The sequence below is a fragment of the Ceratotherium simum genome, chromosome 1, assembly GCF_057802395.1.
Source record: "Ceratotherium simum simum isolate JZ-2026a chromosome 1, ASM5780239v1, whole genome shotgun sequence".
NCBI classification, from domain to species: Eukaryota; Metazoa; Chordata; class Mammalia; order Perissodactyla; family Rhinocerotidae; genus Ceratotherium; species Ceratotherium simum.
In genome coordinates this window covers 62,464,305-62,487,254 of record NC_141900.1, presented here as the reverse complement: position 1 = coordinate 62,487,254, position 22,950 = coordinate 62,464,305, and the positions used below count along the sequence as shown (strand labels likewise).

The 22,950-nt window shown below is 54.7% G+C and overlaps 1 protein-coding gene across 5 annotated transcripts in view; it reads left to right on the top strand.

Annotated features, from left to right (window-relative positions):
* The window catches only part of CRHR2 (corticotropin releasing hormone receptor 2), a 45,789-nt gene that overhangs the window by 10,359 nt on the left and 12,480 nt on the right, over positions 1-22,950 (top strand). For 2 of the 5 annotated variants that reach the window (XM_087429236.1, XM_087429255.1), the window contains exons 1-5: positions 4,764-4,997; positions 5,135-5,260; positions 19,431-19,516; positions 20,907-21,016; positions 21,422-21,539. In XM_087429236.1, the coding sequence (XP_087285362.1) occupies positions 4,895-4,997; positions 5,135-5,260; positions 19,431-19,516; positions 20,907-21,016; positions 21,422-21,539 (543 nt within the window). In that variant the 5' untranslated portion in view covers positions 4,764-4,894. Of the gene's footprint in view, positions 1-4,763; positions 4,998-5,134; positions 5,261-19,430; positions 19,517-20,906; positions 21,017-21,421; positions 21,540-22,950 lie in introns of those variants that run through there. The other 3 variants (XM_087429245.1, XM_087429228.1, XM_004418863.3) reach the window with 3 other exon arrangements.

Below are 22,950 nucleotides of genomic sequence, written 5' to 3'. Positions count from 1 at the left end.
TCACAATTTTGTAAGCTGCTTTCTCCTCTTGTAACTCAGAGTCGTTAAATGTTCCCCATGTCATGAAATGTTCATCCAGCGCGTTGTTGGTGATGCTGCCTGGCAGCCGCCATGGGAACACGGCATCCTTCATTAACCAGGCCCCAAATAGGCTACTGGGATGCCCTTAGACTTCAGGAATCGTTTCTCAGGTCCCCACATGGTGGTAGTGATCTCCTTTTTAGTGTCCACTGATTGAAAAAATGCATAATGACTAACAAAGCTCAAAAACAAGTAAAACCAAACAATCTATTGCTTAGACATACATCCATGTGATAAAACTGAAAAAACAATAAGAGCAAGGGAATGATAAACATGATATTCCAGAGAATGTTCCCTCTGGGGCAGGAGCATGTGGATAAATATGTGAGTGGTTGGTAATGGTCTAGTTTCGGATTAGGTGACAGATTCACTATATTTACTACTACGTATAAACTTCCATGGAAAATAAGACTGCAATACAATAAAGTTAGGCCATGTGTGGGCTAATGATGACAGGGGGTCATGAATCAAAGGCTGTGACCAATTAAATTGTGTGCCCTTGAGGTCCAAATAAAGGAAAAACAGACATAATCACAAGAGACTTCAGGCAGGCTTTAAATGGGTTATTTCTGTTTTATTCATCACAGAGGCATCTAATAGGGCGTATATAGTAAGACATATTAGTTATTTGGTCCGTAGGCAGTATAAGGGTCCAAATGGGCTCAAGGATCCCTTGAAATAACTTCCCAATGCAACACACACACACACACACATGCACACACACACCCCAGGGCTGGTCAAATGGGAAGAGATCCTTGGCCCAAGAGACAGGGCAGCTGCCAAGGCATTTGTTCCTTCAGTCGTGGCTCTGAGCGCGGGAGGTCTGGAGCATTCTGATGGTGCTGGGGCCAATTAGCGAACACACCAGCCCTGCCCCCGGGGAGTCACAGCCTGGCAGAGGAGACAGTGGAAAAACCAATAACCTTGGTGTGGCATAGAACAGCCCCGGGCAGATGGGACACCAAGGAGGGCCACCCCACCCAGACAAGGCAGAGGAGGTGAGAGCTAAGCTGAATGGTTGAAGGATGAGTGGGAGTTGGCCAGGCTAACTGGAGTGTAGAGCCATGAGGCCCTTCCCAGCAGAGGGAACAGCACATGCAAAGGTGTGGAGGAATAGAATGGTTCCAGGGAATGACAAGTTATTCCAAAGGGTGTCTCCAGTTGAGCAGGAGGGAGAGGATGAGGGATGGACAACCATGAAGAATGTTCTCCGCAGGGCTAAAGAGGTGGGCTCCATCCTGAGGGCCATGGGGAGCCACTCTTGTGAGGGGGAGTGACATGGTCTTAATTGTAGAGAAATCGCTCCATCTGCCCAGTGGAGGAGAGCGGGAGCCCAGTTGGGCTGCTGCAGACATAAGGATGGTCCAGGAGGGGCTGGGGGGGGGGGATTCCTTTTCCTCCTCCGGGCCTCCCTTTGCCCATCTGTAAATGAGAACGTGCGACTGGAAGGTCGCTGAGGGCCCCTCCTGGTCTCATAGCCTGGTCTCATGGCTCGATATGAACAAACCAGGCCATCTCCCCTGCACAGAGGTGGGGTGGGGAGGATGTGTCTGGCCTGGGGGCACTGTCCCCAATGCCACAGGGCAAGAGTGGGGCACCTTCAGGCTTCCCCCAAGCCTCCATGCCCTCAGTGGCCCCACTGTAACTCCCAGCAAACCCCACAACTTTGTCCCAGCTCTGTGTACTCCCTGTCTCTTCAGTCTGACCGAGGACAGCCCCTCAGAGGTGCAAAGACAGACTCTGTGCCCTTACATCCTGTTTTCCAGGTGACATTTGCTGGGTGGTGGGATGAAAGAGAGAATGTGTACCATGCTGTGAAGACACGTGACTGTCTGTGATGCTGTGTGTGTTTCCATTGTGTTCTGCATGCCTATTTGGTGCCGGGCATTAGGCTGTGCCTAATGGAGGACAATGATGTGTGTCTGAGCTTGCCTGGAACTGTCCACTGCCACTGCAGCTCACAGCAGAGGTGGGCCAGAGGCCTCTGCCTCACCTCATGCTGCTCGTGACACACAGTATCTTCCCCAGCACCTGTCACACTTCCTTGAACTTATTTGTGACTTGTCCCACCAGCCCGGGGACACACAGACTATCCCAAATACCTCTCCCTCAGTGCCTGGCCTGGGAGCCCACCTCCATCCCAGGGGTTTTCCATCCACCTTTGCTTCCTTAGTTAGCAAAAAGGTCCCAGACTTTGTTTATTTGTAGTTGGACTTAATCTAGTTGAGGAAAGTTTTAGCTCTCTACAATTTCTTCCTCATTTACCTATTAGCAAACACTAAAGTGAGCTGTTAAATCAGTTTGTTCCAAAGCTGCTCCTTTTTGCAGTTTCGTCTCTGTCACATCTAGAGTAACAGACAATAGGGCCTATAATGATAAGATCCATGAAGAAATGGCCCTGCATCCTGGAAACCAGGAGATCTTGTGTCTGTGGGTCTGTGCTCAGGCTCCAATGGTCCAGTCAAGATCCAGAATGGCCTTTGGCTCTGCCACGGAAATGGTCACTTCCCAGAAGAAACTTTATTGCATACACTCTCCCAATTAGGAGCAATCCAGGCCAACCTTCTATTCTGCAGAAAGCTGTGTGTGAGATGAGAAGTCCTTGGCTTCCAATATTGGGTGCTCATCACCCACTGAGATGGCTGCTTCCCTGTGTGGAAGCTTTGGTAATGAGCAAGTTAATAACTTGGCGTGGCTTGATTTATCTCTTTCCCTTGTGCTGTGATGGAGGGCCCTCCTTTGTACATGAAGGAGACTATTTGCCACTGAAGACCCTGCCAGCCACACTCTAGCCTATGTGGGACTTTGTGGGGCAGGACTCAGTCTGGGACCGAGGCTGTCTCAGCCTGGGACTGGGGACAGGACTCTGCCCAGGGTTGGGGACAGGACTCAGGTCTGAGGCTGGAGTTGGGACTCAACCTATCCTCTCCTGCTCGTGGCACTGGTTATTGTGGAGACCAAGGGACCTTTGCCTCTGCAGCTGCCCAGAGCTGAGCCAGGGGCTATAAATGTCCATTCAGGAGGCAGAGGACAGACCTGGCTGGCAGGTCTGTGCCTTGTAGCTGCCAGCCAGCTGGCCCTGGAGATATTCCAGCGCTCAGTCCTGGTCTTGGTGCTCTCTGGCTCTGTCTGGGCAGTGACAGCAGCATTAATGTGGAGGCTGGTGAGACTGGACTACACAAAGGCAGCCCAGCCCGCCTCTCCCTGCTCAGGGCCTGGTGCTGGCTCAGGGTGGTGTCAGCCTTCTGTGGCAGCCTTGGTTCCCAGTGGAGGGTGGCAGAGGCGACAGGCCTGGGTCCCAGCTCCTTGCCCTCTAAAGATAGAAACAAACACCACACACACTCACATACACGTAAATCTTCTTCAGCCTTTGCTTCTCATAACTCAGAACCAGAGACTCAGCACTGGGAGGGGCCTCAAAGCATTTCACTGACGGAGAAACAGCCCCAGAAAGGAGGGCAAGAATTGGAGTAACATGCACGGAGAGTAGAGACAGAGGCAGGACCGGAACCCAGCCTGAGTTGGAGCATACCATGCCCCAGGCCCTGTCTCCTGAACCCAGATCTCCCATTCATCAGGCATGAGTAGCGGGCCCACCCTGGACACTCTGAGAGTGGAGCCCAAACGAATTACAGAGAGGGCAGTCCTGAGGGGGCCTAGACAAATTCCATGTAAAGGTTTTTAGCTGCTCCACACTTGCTCTGGGGCCTGATCTCCAAGCCCTCCCTCCCTGTGCCACCCCCCCCACCCCCCCGCCCACACACACACACACTGGTGCGGAAACCAGTTTCAGGAGGCCGGCCCAAGCCAGGAGGAAGAGAGACAGGGTCTCACCTCTCACTTTAGTCTCGCTGGAGCCCAGGGCAGTAAGACCCCGGTGTTTGAAGTCCTCTAGATAATTTCAGCCAATTTCTGCCCTGGACTTCTCCATCTCATTAAATGGCAACACTATCCCCCAGGTCGCAGGAGCGGGAGACCTGGTATTATCCCTGCCTCCTGGCTCCTGCTGGAAGCCACCCACATACTCTCTCCAGTCCCTCCCGACCAGGGCTAGTTCTCCCTCCAAAATGCCTCTCCATCCCAGCGCCCACGGCCCGGTCCCGGTCTTCACGCACTCAGGCCACTGGATCCCACTAGACTTTTGAGTGGCCTCCCTGCTTCCCTTGAAGCCCCTCCAATCCACTTCTTTCCCAGAGGCCACACAGGCTTTTCTAGAACGCAGATCTGAGTGTGGGTTCTCTGCTCCCCCTGTGGCCCCCCTCCAATATCCTCGCTCAGGGAGAAAAAACTCAGGCTGCGAGCTGCCAGTTCTGGCTGTCGGTTAGAGAGGCTGCAGTGGGTTCCTCCGGCGGGAACGCGGGCGCACGTTGCTACCACCTGCAGCCCCGGGGCTTGATATCCTCGCACGGGGCATTCCGCCACCTCAGGCCCAAGCTCTCCATCCCCGCCGCCCTCCTTCGGACCTTGCCAGGGCCGGCGAAGGCGGACTCCAGGCAGGGCAGAGGGACCGGGGGCTGGAGGCTGGACCCGGCGGAGAGGAGCCGCCCGGCCCCGCCCCCTGGCGCCGCCATTGGCCGCCGCCGAGCTGGAGGACCCGCCGCTCCGTGCGCCGCGCAGCTCCTCTCCGGGAAGGTCCCAACTTGGCAGCTCTCGGCGATCGGGCGCAGCGCTCGAAGGCTGCCCGGCAGGTCGGGGCTGGGCGGGCAGGGGCCAGGACACCTCGCTCCTTCGGCCGCTCACTCTCGTACCCAGTCCCTGCAGCCACGCCGGGCGCGCACTCACACTTCCTCTCGGCGCGCAGCTCCGGGGCGCGATGGACGCGGCACTGCTCCACAGCCTGCTGGAAGCCAACTGCAGCCTGGCGCTGGCCGAAGAGCTGCTCTTGGATGGCTGGGGGCTGCCACTAGACCCCGAGGGTAGGCGGGAGGAGAGCGGACCCAGGCGGCGCAGGTTCCTTCCCTGGCGCGCTGAGTGCGCCCGGGACCCTGCGCTCCGAGCGCCCCGCGCGCCGGGCGACCTCTCTGAGCTCCGCTCCGCTCTCTCCCGTCGCCAGGTCCCTACTCCTACTGCAACACGACTTTGGACCAGATCGGGACGTGCTGGCCTCGGAGCGCGGCCGGAGCCCTGGTGGAGAGGCCGTGCCCCGAGTATTTCAACGGCGTCAAGTACAACACGACCCGTGAGTGCCCCCGGACCCTCCGCCGCGGGCTCTGCGCCTGCCTCCCAGGAGGACGGTTAAGGGAAGGGGGAGGGCTCCGGACCAGCGTCGGAGACTGGTTGAGGGCCGCGGCATCGTCCTGCCGCAGGCGTTCAAGACCCCTTGTAATGTTGGGGGCGCTGCCTCTGCCTTTACCCCACTGTAGCTCCGGACCTCAGTAGGGCAGTGATTCGCCCACGATTCCCGTGTTTCATACGGCGAGAGCCCAGAAAGGGGAGAAGGAAATACTTCCTTCTTTTTGAGGGCAAACCTTTTACCCACATTGTTTGCTCTGGGTGCCTAAAGTTTCCCCATTAGGGCGTCTTCTCTTTGTTTAGCCAGCGCCCCACCCAAGGGGGACGCATACACTAAGTTCCCAACCCCTAGGGTGGGTGCGGTGATCAGACTCTTTACTACCAGAAAGGAGGGCAGGAGACAGGAAAGATGGGGTGAGAGCTTGTGTTCGAGGGGTGGGGCATGCAGAGCATAGAGCTGCAGGGCCAGAGTGTGGAGTGTCGCCTTTTCCTACCCGGATGTCCCCAGACTGGCCCTCTGGGCTGTGAGTCAGGGCACGTGGGCAGCGTTACTCCCGGGCCCCAGGTAATGCGCAGTGTCTGAATCAGGACCACCCCCCACCTCCCAGGGAGAAACAGCCAATGCCCTCCTTCCTCCTGGCCTGAGCTGTCTGTCTGGCTTGACACTCTGGGGAAGACAGCGGCAGAGGCTGCTGGAGTCACAGCGTCCAGGTGGGATTGTTGGGTATGAGCTCTGGTTCTGGGGTGCCCAGGTGCCTAAATCTGTGCCATGTGGAATGTCCGATGGGAGCCAGGTGGGAGTGTCCTGTGAGGCTGTGTGACCGCAGCAATCGCTGGCCCACCCTGAACGATCTCCAGCCCCACCCCACCAGCAGAGAGCCTCCTCTCTGCTGAGGGGTGGAGGGCTGTTTGTCTGAGGCCCCTCATCCTGGAAACATCTCAGCAACCTTTCTCTGAATGTCTGTCTGAATAGTGGCACAGCTCCCCGTCACCTCACACACACACACGCACACATACATGTGCCTGTCCAAGCTCTCAGAGGCTAAGGCAGAGTTAGAGAGCAAGGTGGCGCCTGCATCTGATGCCCAGTGGCCCTCCCCTGTCTGTACCAGCGGAAGGCTCTGGTGGGCTCAGGGAGCAGCCGTGCTCTGAGAAGTCCAACGGCAGAGGTGCTCCTCATAGAAGGAGGTGGTAGAGGTGGAGGTAGTGGGGCTGTGGAGGAAGATTTCTGCATCATCTGAGGACACGCTGACTATCCATGATTAAAACAGACCTCCCTGTCAGGAAGGCAGTACTGCCCTGTAGCCAAGAGTGAGGGCTGTGGATTCCCCTGCCTGCACTGTTGCATAGGAGCTGATTACAACCTTGAAAAGTTACTTCATGTCTCTGAGCCTCAGTTTTCTGGTCTGCAATATGGGCAAAAAAGAAGTACATCTCTCAGGGGGCCTTAGGGAGATGGGGATGAGTGGGACCATGTATGCAAAGCTCTCTGGGTGGTAGCTGGCACCTAGAAAATGATCCACACTTGGTAGCTTTGTGGCTGATTCTTTGTGCTCAGCGGAGTGGAGGGAAGTTCGCGGGGACTAACAGCCTCAGCTGCTCTCCCACCTGGGCAGCGCCTGCCTTTTAAAGAACAGGGCTTCAGTGGGGGGGGTTGGCTGTACATAAGAACACTGGGCAGGAAGGGGAGCCAGGACCCTTCCTCCTCTCTCCCAGGCTTCTCACAGGAGCCGTTTTCTTCTCTGCGTTCTTTTTTCTAAAGGAAGGATCCCACTGAAAAGGCAGAGCAGGAGGAAGCAGCGGTGAGGCGGCAGGGGAGGAGCGAAATCAATCACTGATTTCCATTGCCATGAGCTGCCTCTGCTCTTCCCACCTCAGCGGCCGCGCTGGGTAACGGCAACGCTCCCCGCGGCCTCCCTTCCCAGCAGCTACAGTATGGGCAGCACTTTAGTCCAAATGAAGAAAATTGTTCATTAGATACCAGGGGCTAATTGGCACATTTGCCAGCCTCAGTGGCGCTCTGACTTTTTTTTCAGCTTCTCATTTGACGTGATGTGAGTGGTCTGGGACGTGCTCCTTGGGAAGTTGTCCTTGCCTCCCCCCCTTTCCCCCCCGCCAGGCTCTCACCCTCCACAGCCCCCTTGCCTCCCCTGTCAGGGCATTTATCACTCAGGATTCCTTTCTTCTGTTGCAGTTGTGAGTGAGGGCCTCAGTGCCAGTGCAGGGGCTGACACCTGGTAGGTGTTTAATAAATTGATTGAATAAATATTGTGCTCAACTCTGCCATGAAGAAGAGGCCCAGGCTCTGTCCTTGGGGAGCTCCAGGCTGGTTGGGGAGAACAAGAGACAGCCCAGGCTGGGGTAGAACCAGAGCAGAACTCCCTCAGGTCCACCTGCTGTGGAGCTGAGAGGCTTTGTCACCTCACTTAGCCCTTAGTCTCCAGGCCCAGGCAGAGTCAGGGACCCTGATCTCCACTGCACCCTGCCCCCCCGTACCAGCTCACAGGATCCTAAAAATACAGTTTTAAAATCTCAGGACAGGGAAGGAGCAAGGAAGTCATTCATTCCTCTGCTCTCTGTGAGGAGAGCTTAGAGGGACAGAAAAAGACTCATGTCTCCACCCAGGAGGATCAGGGTGGGCTTAGCCCTCTGAGCTGGACTTCTGGGAACAGGTGGGATTTTAGCAGGTGAAAGTAATAGGTATAGAGGAGGGGAGGGGACCGTGCTTTGTGCCTGGGGACTGGTGAATGTTGTATGGAGCACAGGTAGTAGGAGAAAGAAATAGATGAGACCAGACGGATGGATGTTGGTCAGACGGTGCCCGGCATTGCAGAGACTTTTCTGTCGGTGCAGAGTAGGAGGGAGCCTGGGGGAGCTTGTGAGCAAAGGAGCTCACTTTTGGGGCACAGAGTCTCTGGAGGAGAGAAGAGAGGTTAGGAGGCTATTGCAGCTGGTCCCGGGAGTCCAGTGGTCTGTGGTCGTGTTCGATAGGTAGAGTGGAGGCTGTAGGAGCAGAGGAGGGGATAGATGCAAGAGACCCTGGGCGCCTGTAACTGACAAGACTGGGGTGGGGTGGGGAAGGGGGAGGAGTCAGGGATGACACCCGGAAATTGCTGAGCACAGGTGAGGATATGTTGACTCTGAGTTGCTGGAGGGACATCTGAGTAGAGCTGTCCAGGACACAGTTGGCTGGGTAGGGAAAAGCCCAGGATTGCACCTTGGGCTGGAGACAAGGCATTCTCGATGTGTGGTTAGCTAACAGCTACAGGTAGCAAGTGTGGGAGGCTGGGTCAGAAGCTTGATTATTCTCACCCAGAACTATTTCCAGATACAGCAATGGCCAAGGGACGGGAAGGGACTTGTCTATGGTCACACCTGCTAGTCTGAGGCACAACCAAGTTAAGTGTTCATGTGTCCAAGTCCCTGCAGGATCCTCCCCACCACCCATGCTGCCACTTCAGTGGTTCAGGTTCCATGCGTCCGTACTGTCATTTGACCCCACAGAGAAGTTAAGTGACTTTCCCAAAGTCACGCAGCTTGTAACAGAACAAGGATTCTAACCCATGCTCTGCTGCCTCTCAGAAAGCAACTCTGCTGCGTTAAACAGAAAAGGGATTTGTTGAAAGGATTTCGGGGAGCTTATGGAATCACTGGGGGAGGCTGAAGAACCAGATTTGGAGCCCCCAGCCAAAACTCAGGGCGGAGCTGGCCCAGTGAGGGAACCCCACGCTTCCTGAGTAGGCAGCCCTGCTGCCACTACTGTCCTGGGGTCTTAAGCTTCCTGCAGTGGCCCCCTGGGAGGCTTTCTCCCCACCTCCACTTTGTGGGCCCCCAGCTCACTATTTCTCTCTGGGCAGGTGCCTCTGATGGGGTGGGGGAGTGTGTGGAGCTCCAGGTCACACACTCCAGCTCTGGCTACAGGGGAGCCTGGAAGGTGACGACCTGGCATTTCGGCTTTATGTCAGGAGGCGGCCTCTGCCTCCCCGCAGGTTTCCCCAAGTCCATATGGGAAGCAGGGTCAAATCCTGGGCCACCCAAAGCTATCATAATGTCCATACACAGCATAACCGGAGGCAGGTCCATCCCCTTCCTGGGCCTCAGTCTCCCTGTCTGCAGGGACGAGGGAAATGCATTAGCCCAGCAGTGGTCAGGTCAGAGGTGGACACTATATTCCATCTCCTCCCACCTCCAACATCCTACACAGACTCCTCAGAGCTCATCTCTGTGTGCGCGTGTCTCTCTGCCTCTGTCTCTGTTTCTTTTTGTGTGTGCGGTTCTGTCTCTGGGTGTAGTTTCTCTCTGTCTCTTTCTATATCTTTCTCCATTTCTCTCTTGTTTTCTATGTATGCATCTCTCCCTCTCTCTCTTCCTTCTCTGGCTCTCTTCCTCCCGTTCTCTCTCTCTCTTCCCTCTCCATCCTCCTCCTTCCCTTCTCCCCAGATCCTGTCTCTGCCTCCTCCCTCCGCTCATTCCATCTGCCCTACTCTGGCAACTCCTCTTACCTGTCCCTCTGGTCCTTGTGGTCCTCAGTCCTGTGGTCCTCGCTGCAAAGGAGGGTCCTGCTGCCTTCTCCTGAACCAGGTCCATTTTCCTCCTGCGGAATCGCTAAGCCCAGCCCGGCTCGTCCTCGGCCTCCTTGAACGCAGGCTCCCACCATGTCCTGGTGGGAATGGCTGGGCCCATCTGTACTGAGGCATCTGCCAGCACAGGGGAAGAAAAGACACTGCATCTATCCCAACCCCGTGGGGAGGACTGGGGGTCTCCACTTCCCAGAACCCCATTCTAGAGACACAGGGAAGCACTGGCTGTGGTAAAATGGAAACATTTAAGCTGAGTGTCTCCAGCCAGAGGAGTCTTCCCGTTGGGTCTGCCTGCCTGTGCAGGAATCCCCTCTTGAGCTCTGAGGAGACAGGAGTGATAAGAAAGGCTGAGCCCTGCCTTCAGGGAACCCCAGGCTGCTTAAAGGCCAGACGTGCACAAACCAACAGTCAGGGATTGGAAAGAGGGGCTTGCTGGGCACTGGGGCATTCCTGGAAGGCTTCCTGGAGGGGATAGGAGTGGGCCTTGAAGGTCTTGGAGCAGTGGGGATGTCACATTTGTGGAGGACAGGCCTAGTGCAGGGGTGGAGCCTCAGGGAGGGCCCCAGATAGACCCTGCGCCCTGGGTTGAGGAAGTAGAAGCTGTGAATCCAGAAATTCAGGTCTGCATCCTCAGTCCCAGTGAGACCTGGTCACACCTTGACCCCTGGGCCCAAGGGCCAGAAGTTACCCTGTGTGTGAGAACTGTTTCCCCGCTGGGAGAGAGGGAAAGGGGGACATGCCTGGCCATCACTGAAAGGAGGAGGGAGGAAGAGATAGAGCAGAAGAGGACGCCCCCCTGGCCATCCAGACCCCCAGAGCCTCCAGCTGCAAGGCCTTCTGTGCCGAGTCCAGCCCGCCCCTCCACTGCTACTTACAGTTAAGAAATGACTGGCCTAGAGAGGAAAAGACACTTGCCCTGCATCCCACAGCCTGCCAGGGCCCTGCGTGTCCTCTGCTGGCTCTGGGAGCCCTTGGTCCATGCTCTAGCCTTTTCCACCTCTGCCTGCGTGGGGCCCAGGCAGCCGAGAAGCATAATGGTGGAGTCTTAGCTGTCCCTCTGCCGAAGGACCCTTCATCTCAGGGAGGACAAAAGGTACCACCACCCCTGATCCTCCCTCCCTCTCTCCCCAGGAATCCTCCAGCCGCTTCATGGCCCTTTTCCTGCCCAGGCTCCCCTCTTACTGGGTTTGTGGGTATGCTGCCCTCTCCCCACTAGAAACAAGCTCTTCAAAGATGCATAAGACCTGAGCCTGCCTTCTAGGGGCTCTTGTTCCCGGGAGAGTGAGAGACAGACAGACTTTAAAGAGAACTTTTGATATTTGCTCTTAAATGAAACAGCACATCCAAGGCTGTAGGAGCACACGGGAAGAGGCCGATTCCAAAAGGAGGGGAAAGCAAGTTGGGAGGACTTCACGGAGGGAGTGTTGTTGAACAGGGCCTTGCAAAATTGGGCCAGTGATGTGTCAGCTGGAAGGGAGAGTGGGAACAGAGGTGGAGAGGAAAGCTGGGCAGAGGGAACAGGGGCCGGGTCGGAGCGGCCTTGAATGCCAGACCAGGCCATGGGCCTCAGTTCTGCTAGCTTTAGAGCCCTGGCTGCTTGTCCATAGCCCCAGGGTGCAGGACTGGAATATTCCGGAAGGACGCTGCTTGATTTCCAGGATGTACCATCTAAATCTAAATCCAGGCTGGCTGAGAATTTGACCTTGTCCCTCTCCGCCCTTCCTCTTGCTCCTTAAGTCAGAGGCTGCAGCATCCTTCCCTGCCCGCTCCCCCTCCGCACCCCAGCAGCCACAGCAGAGTCTGAACCCTCACAGCAAAGCCCCACCCCCGGTGACTCTCAAGGCCCACCCCAAAGGGCCCCAAGTGCAGTCCACCCACCTCCCACCGGTGCTCCAGAGTCTGGTGGGAGCTCCTTTGCAGGGGGCGGGGGCGGGGTGAGGAAGAACAGGAGGAACCTGGGCCCAGATTCAGGAGGGTTGATCTAAGTCCTGGCTGTGCTGTGATTCACTGAGTGACGGGCAGGTCCCCCTCATCCAAACTTCAGTTTCCTTATCTGTGTGAAGGGCACAGAACGTACTCTGACCTCGTGGGGGCCTCACACGGCTGCTTGGGGCTCCCCATGCACAGCTAGGGTATTGTCAGCAAGAGGAGTAGAGGGTAGCCTGGGGCCCATAAGGAGGAGCAGTCGTGTCCTTGGGATCATGTCCTCGAGGGTCCCGCTCACACCAAGGATGGTTATCCTTATTCTGGGGTCATGTGGCCTCCTGTCGCCCCTGAGAGGCACCACAACTCTGTGGCCTCTGGATGGTGTGTTGGGAGAGGGCAGTCTGTCTACACTAAAACGGTCTGGAGAGAGGTAGCCCCTTAGCACCCCCGAGCCCCTTGAGTTAAAGGGAGGACAGGATTGTGCCAGGTAGAGTCTTCACCCCACACTACTTCATGGAAACTGGTTGAGAGCCTGGTCTAATTCTGGCCACCGACTGCTTGTCTCACCTTTGGGCAGGTTTTTCTCCTCTTTGGGCCTCAGTTTCTCTGTTCTAGGCGGGGGGCAAGCTCGATGAGCTCTCGTGGCCCCCTTCCCCTGATGTTCCTCCATTCCCCAGAAGCCTCTGCCTCAGGGGTCCCCCGGTTCACCTTCCCCCCGCCTCCCTCCGTGGGCCAGTGTCATGGCGACAAGCCCATTGAGTGTTGCTAGGGATGACTGGAAGGAGGGAGCCCTGCACAACAGAGGCTGGAGTAGGGGGCAGGCACTTCTCCCCCTCACACCTCCCCGGGGAGGGCAGTGATCTCCCACAGTGAGCTGGATTCCAGTCACACCCCTTCCCTTTTTCATGGGCCCAGCATGGTCTCTGTTAAACTGCTCCTTGCCTCCCTGACTCACTTTCACCACTGTCTGCTTTAAGTATGGACATTTACCCTCTACCATGCCTACTCAAGGATGGAAGGGCATCATGAATGAAGAGTCCTTTGGAAATAGGGATCTGAGGGTTTTTGAAGGTCCAGAATGGACATTTGGGACCAAGTGCGGTGTCTAGACAGCACTGAAAAAATTAAATAGGAGTTCCCTGTCCCTCATCCCCGATGGCACAAGGAGACGGCCCTGGGAAGGCCCTGCCCAACCTGATGACTGGGTTGACAATGGCAGACTCCCAGTCTCTCAACCCAGCACTCCCAGTCAGGCTTGTTCTGAGCTTGGTGAGCATCACCAGCTGCCCCCACCTCCACCCCCTCAATGTGCTATGTCAGATTGAGACCGGAAAGGTTCAAGCTGGGCCCAGAGCTGGCCGGCCCTAGTCAGCGCAGCAGCATCTAAGCAGTGCAGGAGTGTTAACTCAGAGAGACACACATTGTTTGGGAAGCTCAGGGGAACTATGTTATTGGCACCGTGACTCTGCCACACTTCCTCAAATGGTCTCTTAACTGGAGGTGAAAAGCAATTGGTCATTCCTCACAGCATCAGTGCCCCGTCCAGACAGTGGAGGGTTTTCTCACAAAAGGTAAGAAATGTGACCCAAGGGGAAGATCAAAGATTTCCCAGCAAGGCCCCAAGCCAGACAGAAAGAAGATGGCTAGGTCTGGAGTAGCCCAACTCCAGGGAAAGGCAGCAAGGGAACTGAGGGTGGGATATCTGGCCCCTAAGGCGTTTTCTGCTCTGGGGATCCCGACACTAAGTGGCTAAGACACTGCAGAAGTGGCACAGCTGGCTGCATCTTCCAGAACACAGTGTAGCAGGGACAGCCTCTCCCTTCCCAAAACACTGACTCCAGGTTCCCCCTTGAGAAAGTGTGTCCCAGAGCAGAGAGATCTTGTTCTGCTTTTCATTGCTGGTGACCCTGGACATGTCTCTCTCCCTCTTTGGGCCCCTCCAGAACAAATGAGGGAGAAGTTGCCTTCCCCTCTTAAATTCCCAAAAAGATGCTTGCTGACTCAGTTTCCAGTGCACTTTCCTGGGAACAGTTGAAGCTTTCTTGCCTGGAATCTGGAGGATGCTGACCACAAGTTTGCTATTTTAGACTGACACCCCTACCCTACATGGGGTTGGACTTACGGCATCAGCAGTTCTGGCAGCGGGGCTCAGGCTACCTGTGGTGTGTGTGTGAGACCCCAGGTGCCTCCTGCAGGTGTGACTGTTTTGCACTTGCCATGCAGCTTGGCAGAGCCTGGGTGTCCCAGGTGGCAGACTGTCCTCTTGGCCCATTCCGAGCCTCTCATCTTCATTCAGAGTTCCCCAGTAACCTAGGCAACAGCACCACCTTGGTCCATCCTGATCCCCTGTGTACTCAGCTCTGTGTAGCCCTTAAGAAACGGCCAAAGGGCCCAGTGGCGTAGTGGTTAACTTCGTGCACTCTGCTTAGGCGGCCCGGATCCCAGGCGTGGACCTACGCACCACTCATCAAGCCATGCTGTGGCAGGCGTCCCATATACAAAATAGAGGAAGATTGACACAGATGTTAGCTCAGGGCTAATATTCCTCAGCAAAAAGAGGAAGATTGGCAACGAATGTTAGCTCAGGGCCGAGCTTCCTCACCAAAAAAAAAAAAAAAAAGAAAGAAAGAAACAGCCAGAGGGGAGGGTGACTTAGGCCTTGCCCCCCTGGCCTGGCTGGGAAAGCATGGCCCCTTACAGGGGTCACTGAGAGAGAATAATCCTGGCCCAGTGTGAGCCAGGGGAAGTGAGCAGCTGAACCCTCGGTGGGGCTGGAGCAGTCACGGAAGCATCTGGAGGAACTAGGGCTGAAGCTGGGCCTTAAAGAGGGACATGAATTGGCTTGACCTTCTTGGCCTGGGCCCAGGGCCACAGGCTGAATGCAGAGTAGGAGGGCTGGGTCTTAGGAGCTCTCCAAGGTCCCCCACCTGCATAAAGGGTAAGGAGGGAATCGCATTCTGCTGTCCATGGTGCTGAATATTTCGGTCCTGCACAATGACCTCATTCCTTCAGTAAATATTGCTTCTGGCCCTTCCCGCCTCCCTGCCAGAACCTTCTCGCCCTCACTTCTTGTCATTTTCTTTCCAGATATCTAATGACCACATTGCTGCCCCACAGTCCCACTCTCTCCCCATGCCCAACCTGTCTCCTGCACTCTTTCCCCTATAGCTACCACCAGAAATGGTCCCTCATGGTCCCCGTCTCCCATAACTTGCCAATTAGACTATCAGAGACAGAAGTGCCAACGTAGGGAGCACTTGAAAGTGATGTAGGGATGTTTGGGGTTGTCACAATGGCTCGAGGGTACTGCTGGTATTTAGCAGGTTGAAAAGTCGCGTACATGGCCAGCCCTGTGGCATAGCGGTTAAGTGCGCGTGCTCCACTGCTGGTGGCCTGGGTTCGGATCCTGGGAGCGCACCAACGCACTGCTTGTCAGGCCATGCTGTGGCGGCATCCCACATAAAGTGGAGGAAGATGGGCACGGATGTTAGCTCAGGGCAAGTCTTCCTCATCACAAAGAGGAGGATTGGCATGGATGTTAGCTCAGGGCTGATCTTCCTCACTCACACACACACACACACACACAAAAGTCCCATACGAAAAATAATTGACCCCCCTGAGATGCCAGTAGCATCATTGAGAAACAATTTACATTACTTTCTATGAGAGGAGAAACTGAGACCCAAAGGGAAGGGACTTAGCCAAGGTCACTTAGCTAGCAGAGACAAAACTACAGCTAGAATATAGGCCTCCAACTTCTCTCAGCTGGGCTTTTGGACCACTCAGGTGACTGCCTGAACCAGGAACTCTTATCAAAGTGTCAGCATCTGTAAGGGGGGAGCCCACTGTAATGGGTGCTTTCAACAGGCCAGGGCCACTCTGGAGGCAGAGTCCTGGAAAACTGCTAGGGATAGGGTTCAGGCCTCCCAGGCCACAGAGCCCTGGAAGAGAAGATCCTGCCTGCATCATCCAGACCCCAGTGCCCCTGGCAGGCCACCCCACATACCATCGACTCGATCTTCAGCAGGCGCATCTGTGTTGCTGTGGTAACAGGCACCCACCTGTCTGCATCCATCTCCAACATTCTGGCCCAGCCACCTGCCCTCAGACTTTCCGTGCCCATCCTCCCATGGTTCCCCAGGGGGAACTTTTCCTGTATTACCCTCTCCTGTCCAAAGCTGTGCCTGAAGCCTCAGTGTCCTCATTAGCCAGCTCCCCCAGAGAGCTAGGAACACCTGTCTTTCAGTCCCCTGGCACCCAGTGTCTGTAGCCAGAACCTCATCCCAGGTGTGGGGGGGCCTCCATAGGGACACCCCCTCCCACCACTACATCCTACATCTCAGACCCTGCTTTCCAAGGTTTCGAAAGATCTGAGTCAAATTGATTCAGCCCATGTGTACTCGACAGCTCACTCCTGAGGGGGGAGCTGGTGACTCCAATATGATCTCTGCCTGCTTGTCTGTACTCAGGGAGCTCAAGTTCAGTAGCAAAGAAAAGAAAGGTCAAGTCCAAAGAGAGGAAGTCCATAGAGAATTATGGCAAATGCTCTAAAAGGGATTTTTGTTTTGCAAACTATGGATTATAGCACAATAGTGGATTGTGAAGTCAGTTTAGTGGGTCATGAGCGGCATTTGTGTATAAAATAAATAGAATTCATTAGAATAGAATAGAAAGAAAAATATTATAGCTGTGGTCAAGGTAAATTTCACTTTGTGAAACTGGATTCAGTCATGTGTGTGTACTGGATTGTGATAAGAAATGGATACGTTGCTGCGGTTCAAGGGCAATAGAGTGTGAAGGCCTATGCTCAAGAGACGAGACGACGTAGAGGAGGTGTTTAGAGGAAAAAAGAAAGAGACTGCTTAATACCTCGGGTGTTGGGGAAGCCGCCAGGAGGAGGTGGCGTATGATCTGGAGTTTAAAAGCTAGGTAGAGGATCAGCCTGGTGGCTTAGTGGTTAAGTTCGCATACTCTGCTTCGGCGGCCCAGGGTCCGCGGGTTCAGATCCTGGGTGCAGACCTACACACTGCTCATCAAGCCATGCTGTGGTGGCTTCCCATATACAAAATAGAGGAAGATTGGCATAGATGTTAGCTCAGAGACAATCTTCCTCACCAAAAAAAAAAAAAAAAGATAGCTAGGAGTTTGTCAGTGAGCAGTGGGGCAGAGTGAGGAAGATGTTTCAAGAGGTGGTTCAGCATAGAGCTGGGTATGTGCCAGGCCTGCTAATGCAAATGTCAGTTGCCGTGCAGAGTGGTGGAGATGGGCCAGGAAAGTTAGGCTGGGGCACGAGTGTCGAGGGCCTTGAATACCACACCAAGAAAGTTGGACTTTATTCCCAAGAGCAATAAAAAGCCACTGATGGCTTTTAAGCAGCAATCAACATGATCACTCTGTCAGTCAGAGTAAAAGATAGAGAGAATTGAGGGGGCAAGAGAAGAGGCAGGGAGGCAAGATAGGAGGCTGACTAGAGAGAGGGCGGAGGGATGGGCAGGAGCAGGGTGGACTCCGGAAAAAGAAAGAGGAGACAGAATCCACAGGACTTGGTACGCCAGGGCATTGATTTAAGGGACCAGAAAGGTCTCAGATTTGCAGCATCTCTATCCTGACTCCCTCCCATTTGCAAACCCACCACAAAATATCATATTTGGGAAATGACCGTTCTGAGGCCCTGTCCTTGGGGAGCCCCGCACTGATCGGAGACCAGACTCACACACCTGAACAACTCAGGCCAAGTCATGAGCAAGGGCTGGAGTGTGGGGCTCAGGCTGTCAGGACATCAGGCCAGTGGTGGGAGAGGGACTCAGGAGAAAGAAATTGGTGAGATGGGAGCAATCAAGGAGGCCTTCCTGGAGGAAGGGGCTTAGCACTGAACTTCAGGAAAGCTAGATAACATCTACAAACACATCCCCAGAAGATCAATTTTTCTGCCCTTTGAACCACAGCCAGGATCAAGATCTGTCTCACCTCACACAGGCCTGTTGAGAGGGACTCTAAACCCCCATCAGGAAGGGATTGTTCATTTTACAAAAGGACCCACCCTCCCAAGATACCTTTGCGTGGGTCCTTTTGGCTTCACCCCACTCTGTCCTTTAGTTCAGTAACATCACTGACCCTGTGCATCAAATTCTATTAACACACAATCTTTCCTTGTAAAACAACCCCGAGGAGGGAGAAAACCCTAGTGGGGAATTGGGTGCTATAGTCAGGGGTGAAGAGCCTGTGTCCTCACTTTGGGGTCAGAATCAGTGTCAGACCATCATTGTCCTGGTTGACTCACACCCAGGCCCCTGCTGACAGGCTGGGGAGGCAGGAACAGGACTGTAACAACCCTGAATTTGAAAAATCTATGAGCTCAGAGCACCAAATTAAAAAACAATTAAGCTAATAGAATCTCCCCCATTGTTTCTGCTCTTCGGCAAGTGCTCCTTAATAATTCGATTGCTTTTAACTCACTGTCGGCTCAACGGAAGTGGGCTTTTTAAGTAACTTAATTATTTCAGAACTCACTGCTTCCCAAAACAATCTAAGGTTCCCCCTCCAGCTCTGTGAGCTATTTATTTTAATTAGCTTTAGATTGTGTATCTAACATAACTCAAAAGAAAAATCCACAAACAGCTGCCCATTAGCCAGCGAGCAGAACCCTGGTACAAATCACCCCCAACAATGGAGTGTTTAGAATTTGCAGTCAAGTTGGGAAAGTAAGATACAAACTAATGGTACCACGCAGAGCAGACTTTGATGTCAAGCTAGGATTTAAAGAAAGGTAGGTATGAGCATTCTTTGACCTTCGTACATTCCCCTTCAATAAAACCTACACTTCTGTACATCAGACATGGATGCTCGGAACCGTCTCTTCACACATCACATTCCGACTTGAATACAAAGGCCAGTTCTCGAACATTTAGAGACATCACATGGTAGTCTCCCAGGCAGTCGCAGCTCCAGGTCAGCAGCATAGTCCTGGTTCCCCAAATTTCCCTCATTCCTATCTTACCACTGCTCAGTAGCCTAGGGGCTAAGAACATAAAACCTGAAGCCAGGTCTTGTATCTTTGGCAAGCAGCTTAATCTCTTCGTGCCTCGGTTTCCTCCTCTGTAAAATGGGTTGATATCAGTACCTACTTCACGGGGTTACTGTGAGGATGGGATGGACGAGCATATATAAAGCAGTTAGAGGAGGATCTGGTATGCAGAAAACCCCTGCTATGTAAATGGGAGCTTTTATTAAAATGGAAGTGCTGACACTGGTGGGAAGAAGTATGGATCTCATAAGCGTAAAGTGATTGAGATGAGGATGGAAATTATTTGGAGTGCTGAGAACAGTGAATCTTCAGTCACAACCCAGGGCTCACACTTGGGTTTGGTTTCAAACAAAATTAAAGAAAGTATATGAAATGCTGGTCAAAGATTGTATCAAAAATGGGTTTTATCCTGCCTTTTAGTAACCATGTGTGGTAAGCCTTTTGTGCAATTTTCACATGAACTTGCAGACATGCGTTGTGTTTCCTGGCCTAGAGAGGCTGAGAAGTATGGGCCTTATCCTGTGGGCACCCAGGAACCAGGGAGTGTTCTTGAGGAGGGGAGTAACCTGCCTCTTGGTCTTTTGTAGGGAATGCCTACAGAGAGTGCTTGGAGAATGGGACGTGGGCCTCACGGATCAACTACTCACAGTGTGAGCCCATTTTTGATGACAAGGTGAGTGGCCCCCGCCTGATCTGACCCTGATCCTTGTACAGGTATTAGGACTCAGGTTGAGCACAGAGGACCCCAAGGGGGGCAGAACCAGTCTTTGTGCAGCCCAACCACTCCTTTTTGCACCTCTTGCCCCTGCCCCCACCTCCTGTCCTGTGCTCAGTGACACTGTGGTGGGTAGAGAAGGGCGACATGGAGCCCCGCCTTTGGGAGAGCTCGGGCTGGCAGAGGATGCAACCAGGATGGCACGTGCCACAAGAAGAGCGTACCATACAACCAGTGCCCTCACATCTAACAGGCTGGGTGACGTCCTTCCTCCTCTGGGCCTCAGTTTCTCCATCTGGGATTCTGATTCTGTGACTCCACGTGGAAACAAGTGCAGCCCCCAGAAGCGCAGTTCCCACGGGAAGCTGAGTCCCCGCTCAGACCTCACCAGCCCCCCTTGCTCAGGAACTGGATTCCATGCTGCCTGCCTCCCCCCGAAGTGAAGCTACACCGCATTCCTGACCCACAGTGATACGTCCCACTTCCATCCCCCTCCTCATTCACCCGTTACAGCCCCAGCGGGGCTGGAGCATTTCCCCAAAAGAAGTCCAAGTCCAGGGGAAAAACATTTGTCTACTCTGAGAAAGTGATGCTACAAAATGTGAGCCAAAGAGGGTCTGCACTGAGGGCCGCAGGAGTGGCAAGTGGGCCGGCCCCCTCCCGTCCTCTGTCCCCACCTCTCCATCTTTCAGCCCCTCTGAGTGGTGGCAAAGCAAAGTGGGTGCCGGGTGGAGTGGGGGGATAGTCAGCCCTGGCAGGAAGCAGTGTCACTGCCTCTGTTTAGAATTGCCAGCACATGGGGATGACAAAAAGCAGACTGGCTTTCAGTTGGTTTTATACTGTTCTTAAACTCTCCCCCTTGTTGCTGCACCCAGGGCAGAGTGAGCCCAAGGCGCCCCCCACCCGGACCTCTCATAGTCGCTGCTTCAGGGGCAGGAGGGCAGGTTGGCTCCATTATACAGATGTCAAAACTGAGGCCCAGAGATACAAATCAACTCACCCCCAGTTGCTCAGCCAGCCAGGATCTGAGCTAAAACTAAAGATGGGTGTGGCAACTCCAGAATTAAAAAGAAAAGAAAATCTACGTACCAGCACCTCTAGCATATCTCAGAATGCACAGTGTCCAGAGCTGCCCCAAAGCTGCATGTTGGGAGGCCTGACCACGGCCATTTGTACCAAGAGCCACTCAGGGCCGATAGGAGTGAGCTCTAGGGACCAGGCATGGCGATGACACCAGGAGCCACTTCTGCCCCACGTCAGGACACGACATGGCTGTCACTAGGGTGCCCAGCCCTGCCCTCCACATGCCCCATGCCTCCGTCTGCCCTGTGTCTGTCTGTCTGTCCAGCAGAGGAAGTATGACCTGCACTACCGTGTCGCTCTCGTTGTCAACTACCTGGGCCACTGCGTTTCTGTGGCGGCCCTTGTGGCCGCCTTCCTGCTTTTCCTGGCCCTGCGGTGAGTCCATCCTGCCCCCCGCTTTTTCCCTGCCCCTCCTCCCATAGCGCCCCCTTCACCTCTCCCAGACATGTCACCCTCACTGCAGGGGCCCTGGAGCCAGTGGACAAACGGGGTTTGGGGAGGAGCCAGGGCACTGACCGCTGGCAGACATGCAGCGTGCAGACGGGGAGCTGGCTTTAAGAGACCCAACCAGGGCCACCATGAGTGGGCGTGTGGCTCCTGGTGCAGCCCTGCCCTCACCCCAGGCTGAGTCTCTACCTGGCCTCAGGGGGGCCCCCATCCCAGCTGACCCCTGACCCCAGCTGACCCCTGATCCCAGCCCCAACCGAGTTCTGACCCCAGGTGGAGCCTGTCCCAGCTGAGCGCTGATCCTGTCTGACCCCTGACCTGGGCCTCCCACAGGAGCATCCGCTGTCTGCGGAACGTGATTCACTGGAACCTCATCACCACCTTTATCCTGCGAAATGTCATGTGGTTCCTGCTGCAGCTCATCGACCACGAAGTGCATGAGAGCAACGAGGTCGCTGGGCGGAGGCTTGGGGCTGGGCCTGGGGGGCTCCGGGCTCTGGGGACACCCGCCTTTCTTTCCTAATCCTCAGGTGCAGACCCGGACCTGAGCTCACCTCCACCCCAGTCATTGTCCCTCCAGAGCTGGGGCCAGAGGGTCAGGGGGTTGCTGCCAGGCCAGGGTCTTGGAGCAGCACCAACCTGACATCAGACTTTGGTTTATCCCATTCCACCCCCTGTCTCGTGAATTCAGAACCTCCCAAAGACCCCTGAGAGGAAGGGAGGCTGGAATTAACCTCTGTTGAGCTTTATCTCACTTAAATTCCATTGACAGACCTGTAGGGATTATTTTCCACATTATACAGACATGGAAACTGAGGCTCAGAGAGGTCAGGAGACACTGTAATGATGGCTCTACGTCGAGGCCAGCAAGGTCTTGTGCAGGCCATCCCACGTGTTGGCTGCCCACCCCAGGCTTGTGTCAACTGCTGTTGTACTGTGTCCAAGTCATTGTAAAACCGGAGACTAGAATGGGGCAAGCAGAGTTCTTTGGCACGCCATTAGAGACTTCTCAGTACATTCTCTTTGGAGGGCTGGACGTGAGCAGACACCCAGCCTGGTGCGACCCCTAACTTGGCCCCACATAAAGCCCTGCTCCAGCACCAACTGCGATCAATCCAATCTTGGATGCCCTGCAGCCCACTATTGGCTTGTACTGATAAGATGTCACTTAACCTGGAGAACAAGCAGAGTTGGGAGAGGGGCTCTTTAGCTTCCCACCTCAGCAGGACTTGCCCAGAACAGAGGAGACAGATAGCCACATGCAGTCCAAGATCAGGACTGGGACCGTGGGGGAAAGCCACGGAGGCAGCGACCAGCTCAGCACGGGGTGATTATCTGACAGCCAGGGCTGTCACAGCCGGACAGAGAGGGGTTGGGCTGTGCATGGGAGCAGAGAGCTCCCCATTGCAGGGCTCCACTAGCCACCACTCCCTACATCCCAATCTCAGCCCTGAGGATGCCAGGGACGAATCCCTGGGAAAGATGGCCAGATAGGGTCTGTTGAGAAGAGCTCTGGCCTGGAGGCCCGAGACCTGGCTGTGGCTCACTATGGCTCTGGGCAGGCTTTTCCTCTGCCCGCACCCTGTCTTGCCTCTGCAAGGTACTTGGGAGGGTAGCCCTGCTCAGAGGGACAGGGACCAATTCCCCTCTGCTGGGAAGGCAAATGGCAACAACACTCGTTTCTTGGTGCCTGCCTTTGCCATCCTTCATCTCCTTTAACCACTCTGTAAGACGGCATCATTATTTTCTCCATGTCACAGTGACGTTCAGAGAGGTACAGCCACTTGCCAGAGGCCCCAGAGTTGGCAAGTCTCCCTCCAGAGCTGGCAGTGATCATACTAAAACCAGAATCTCCCAAACCA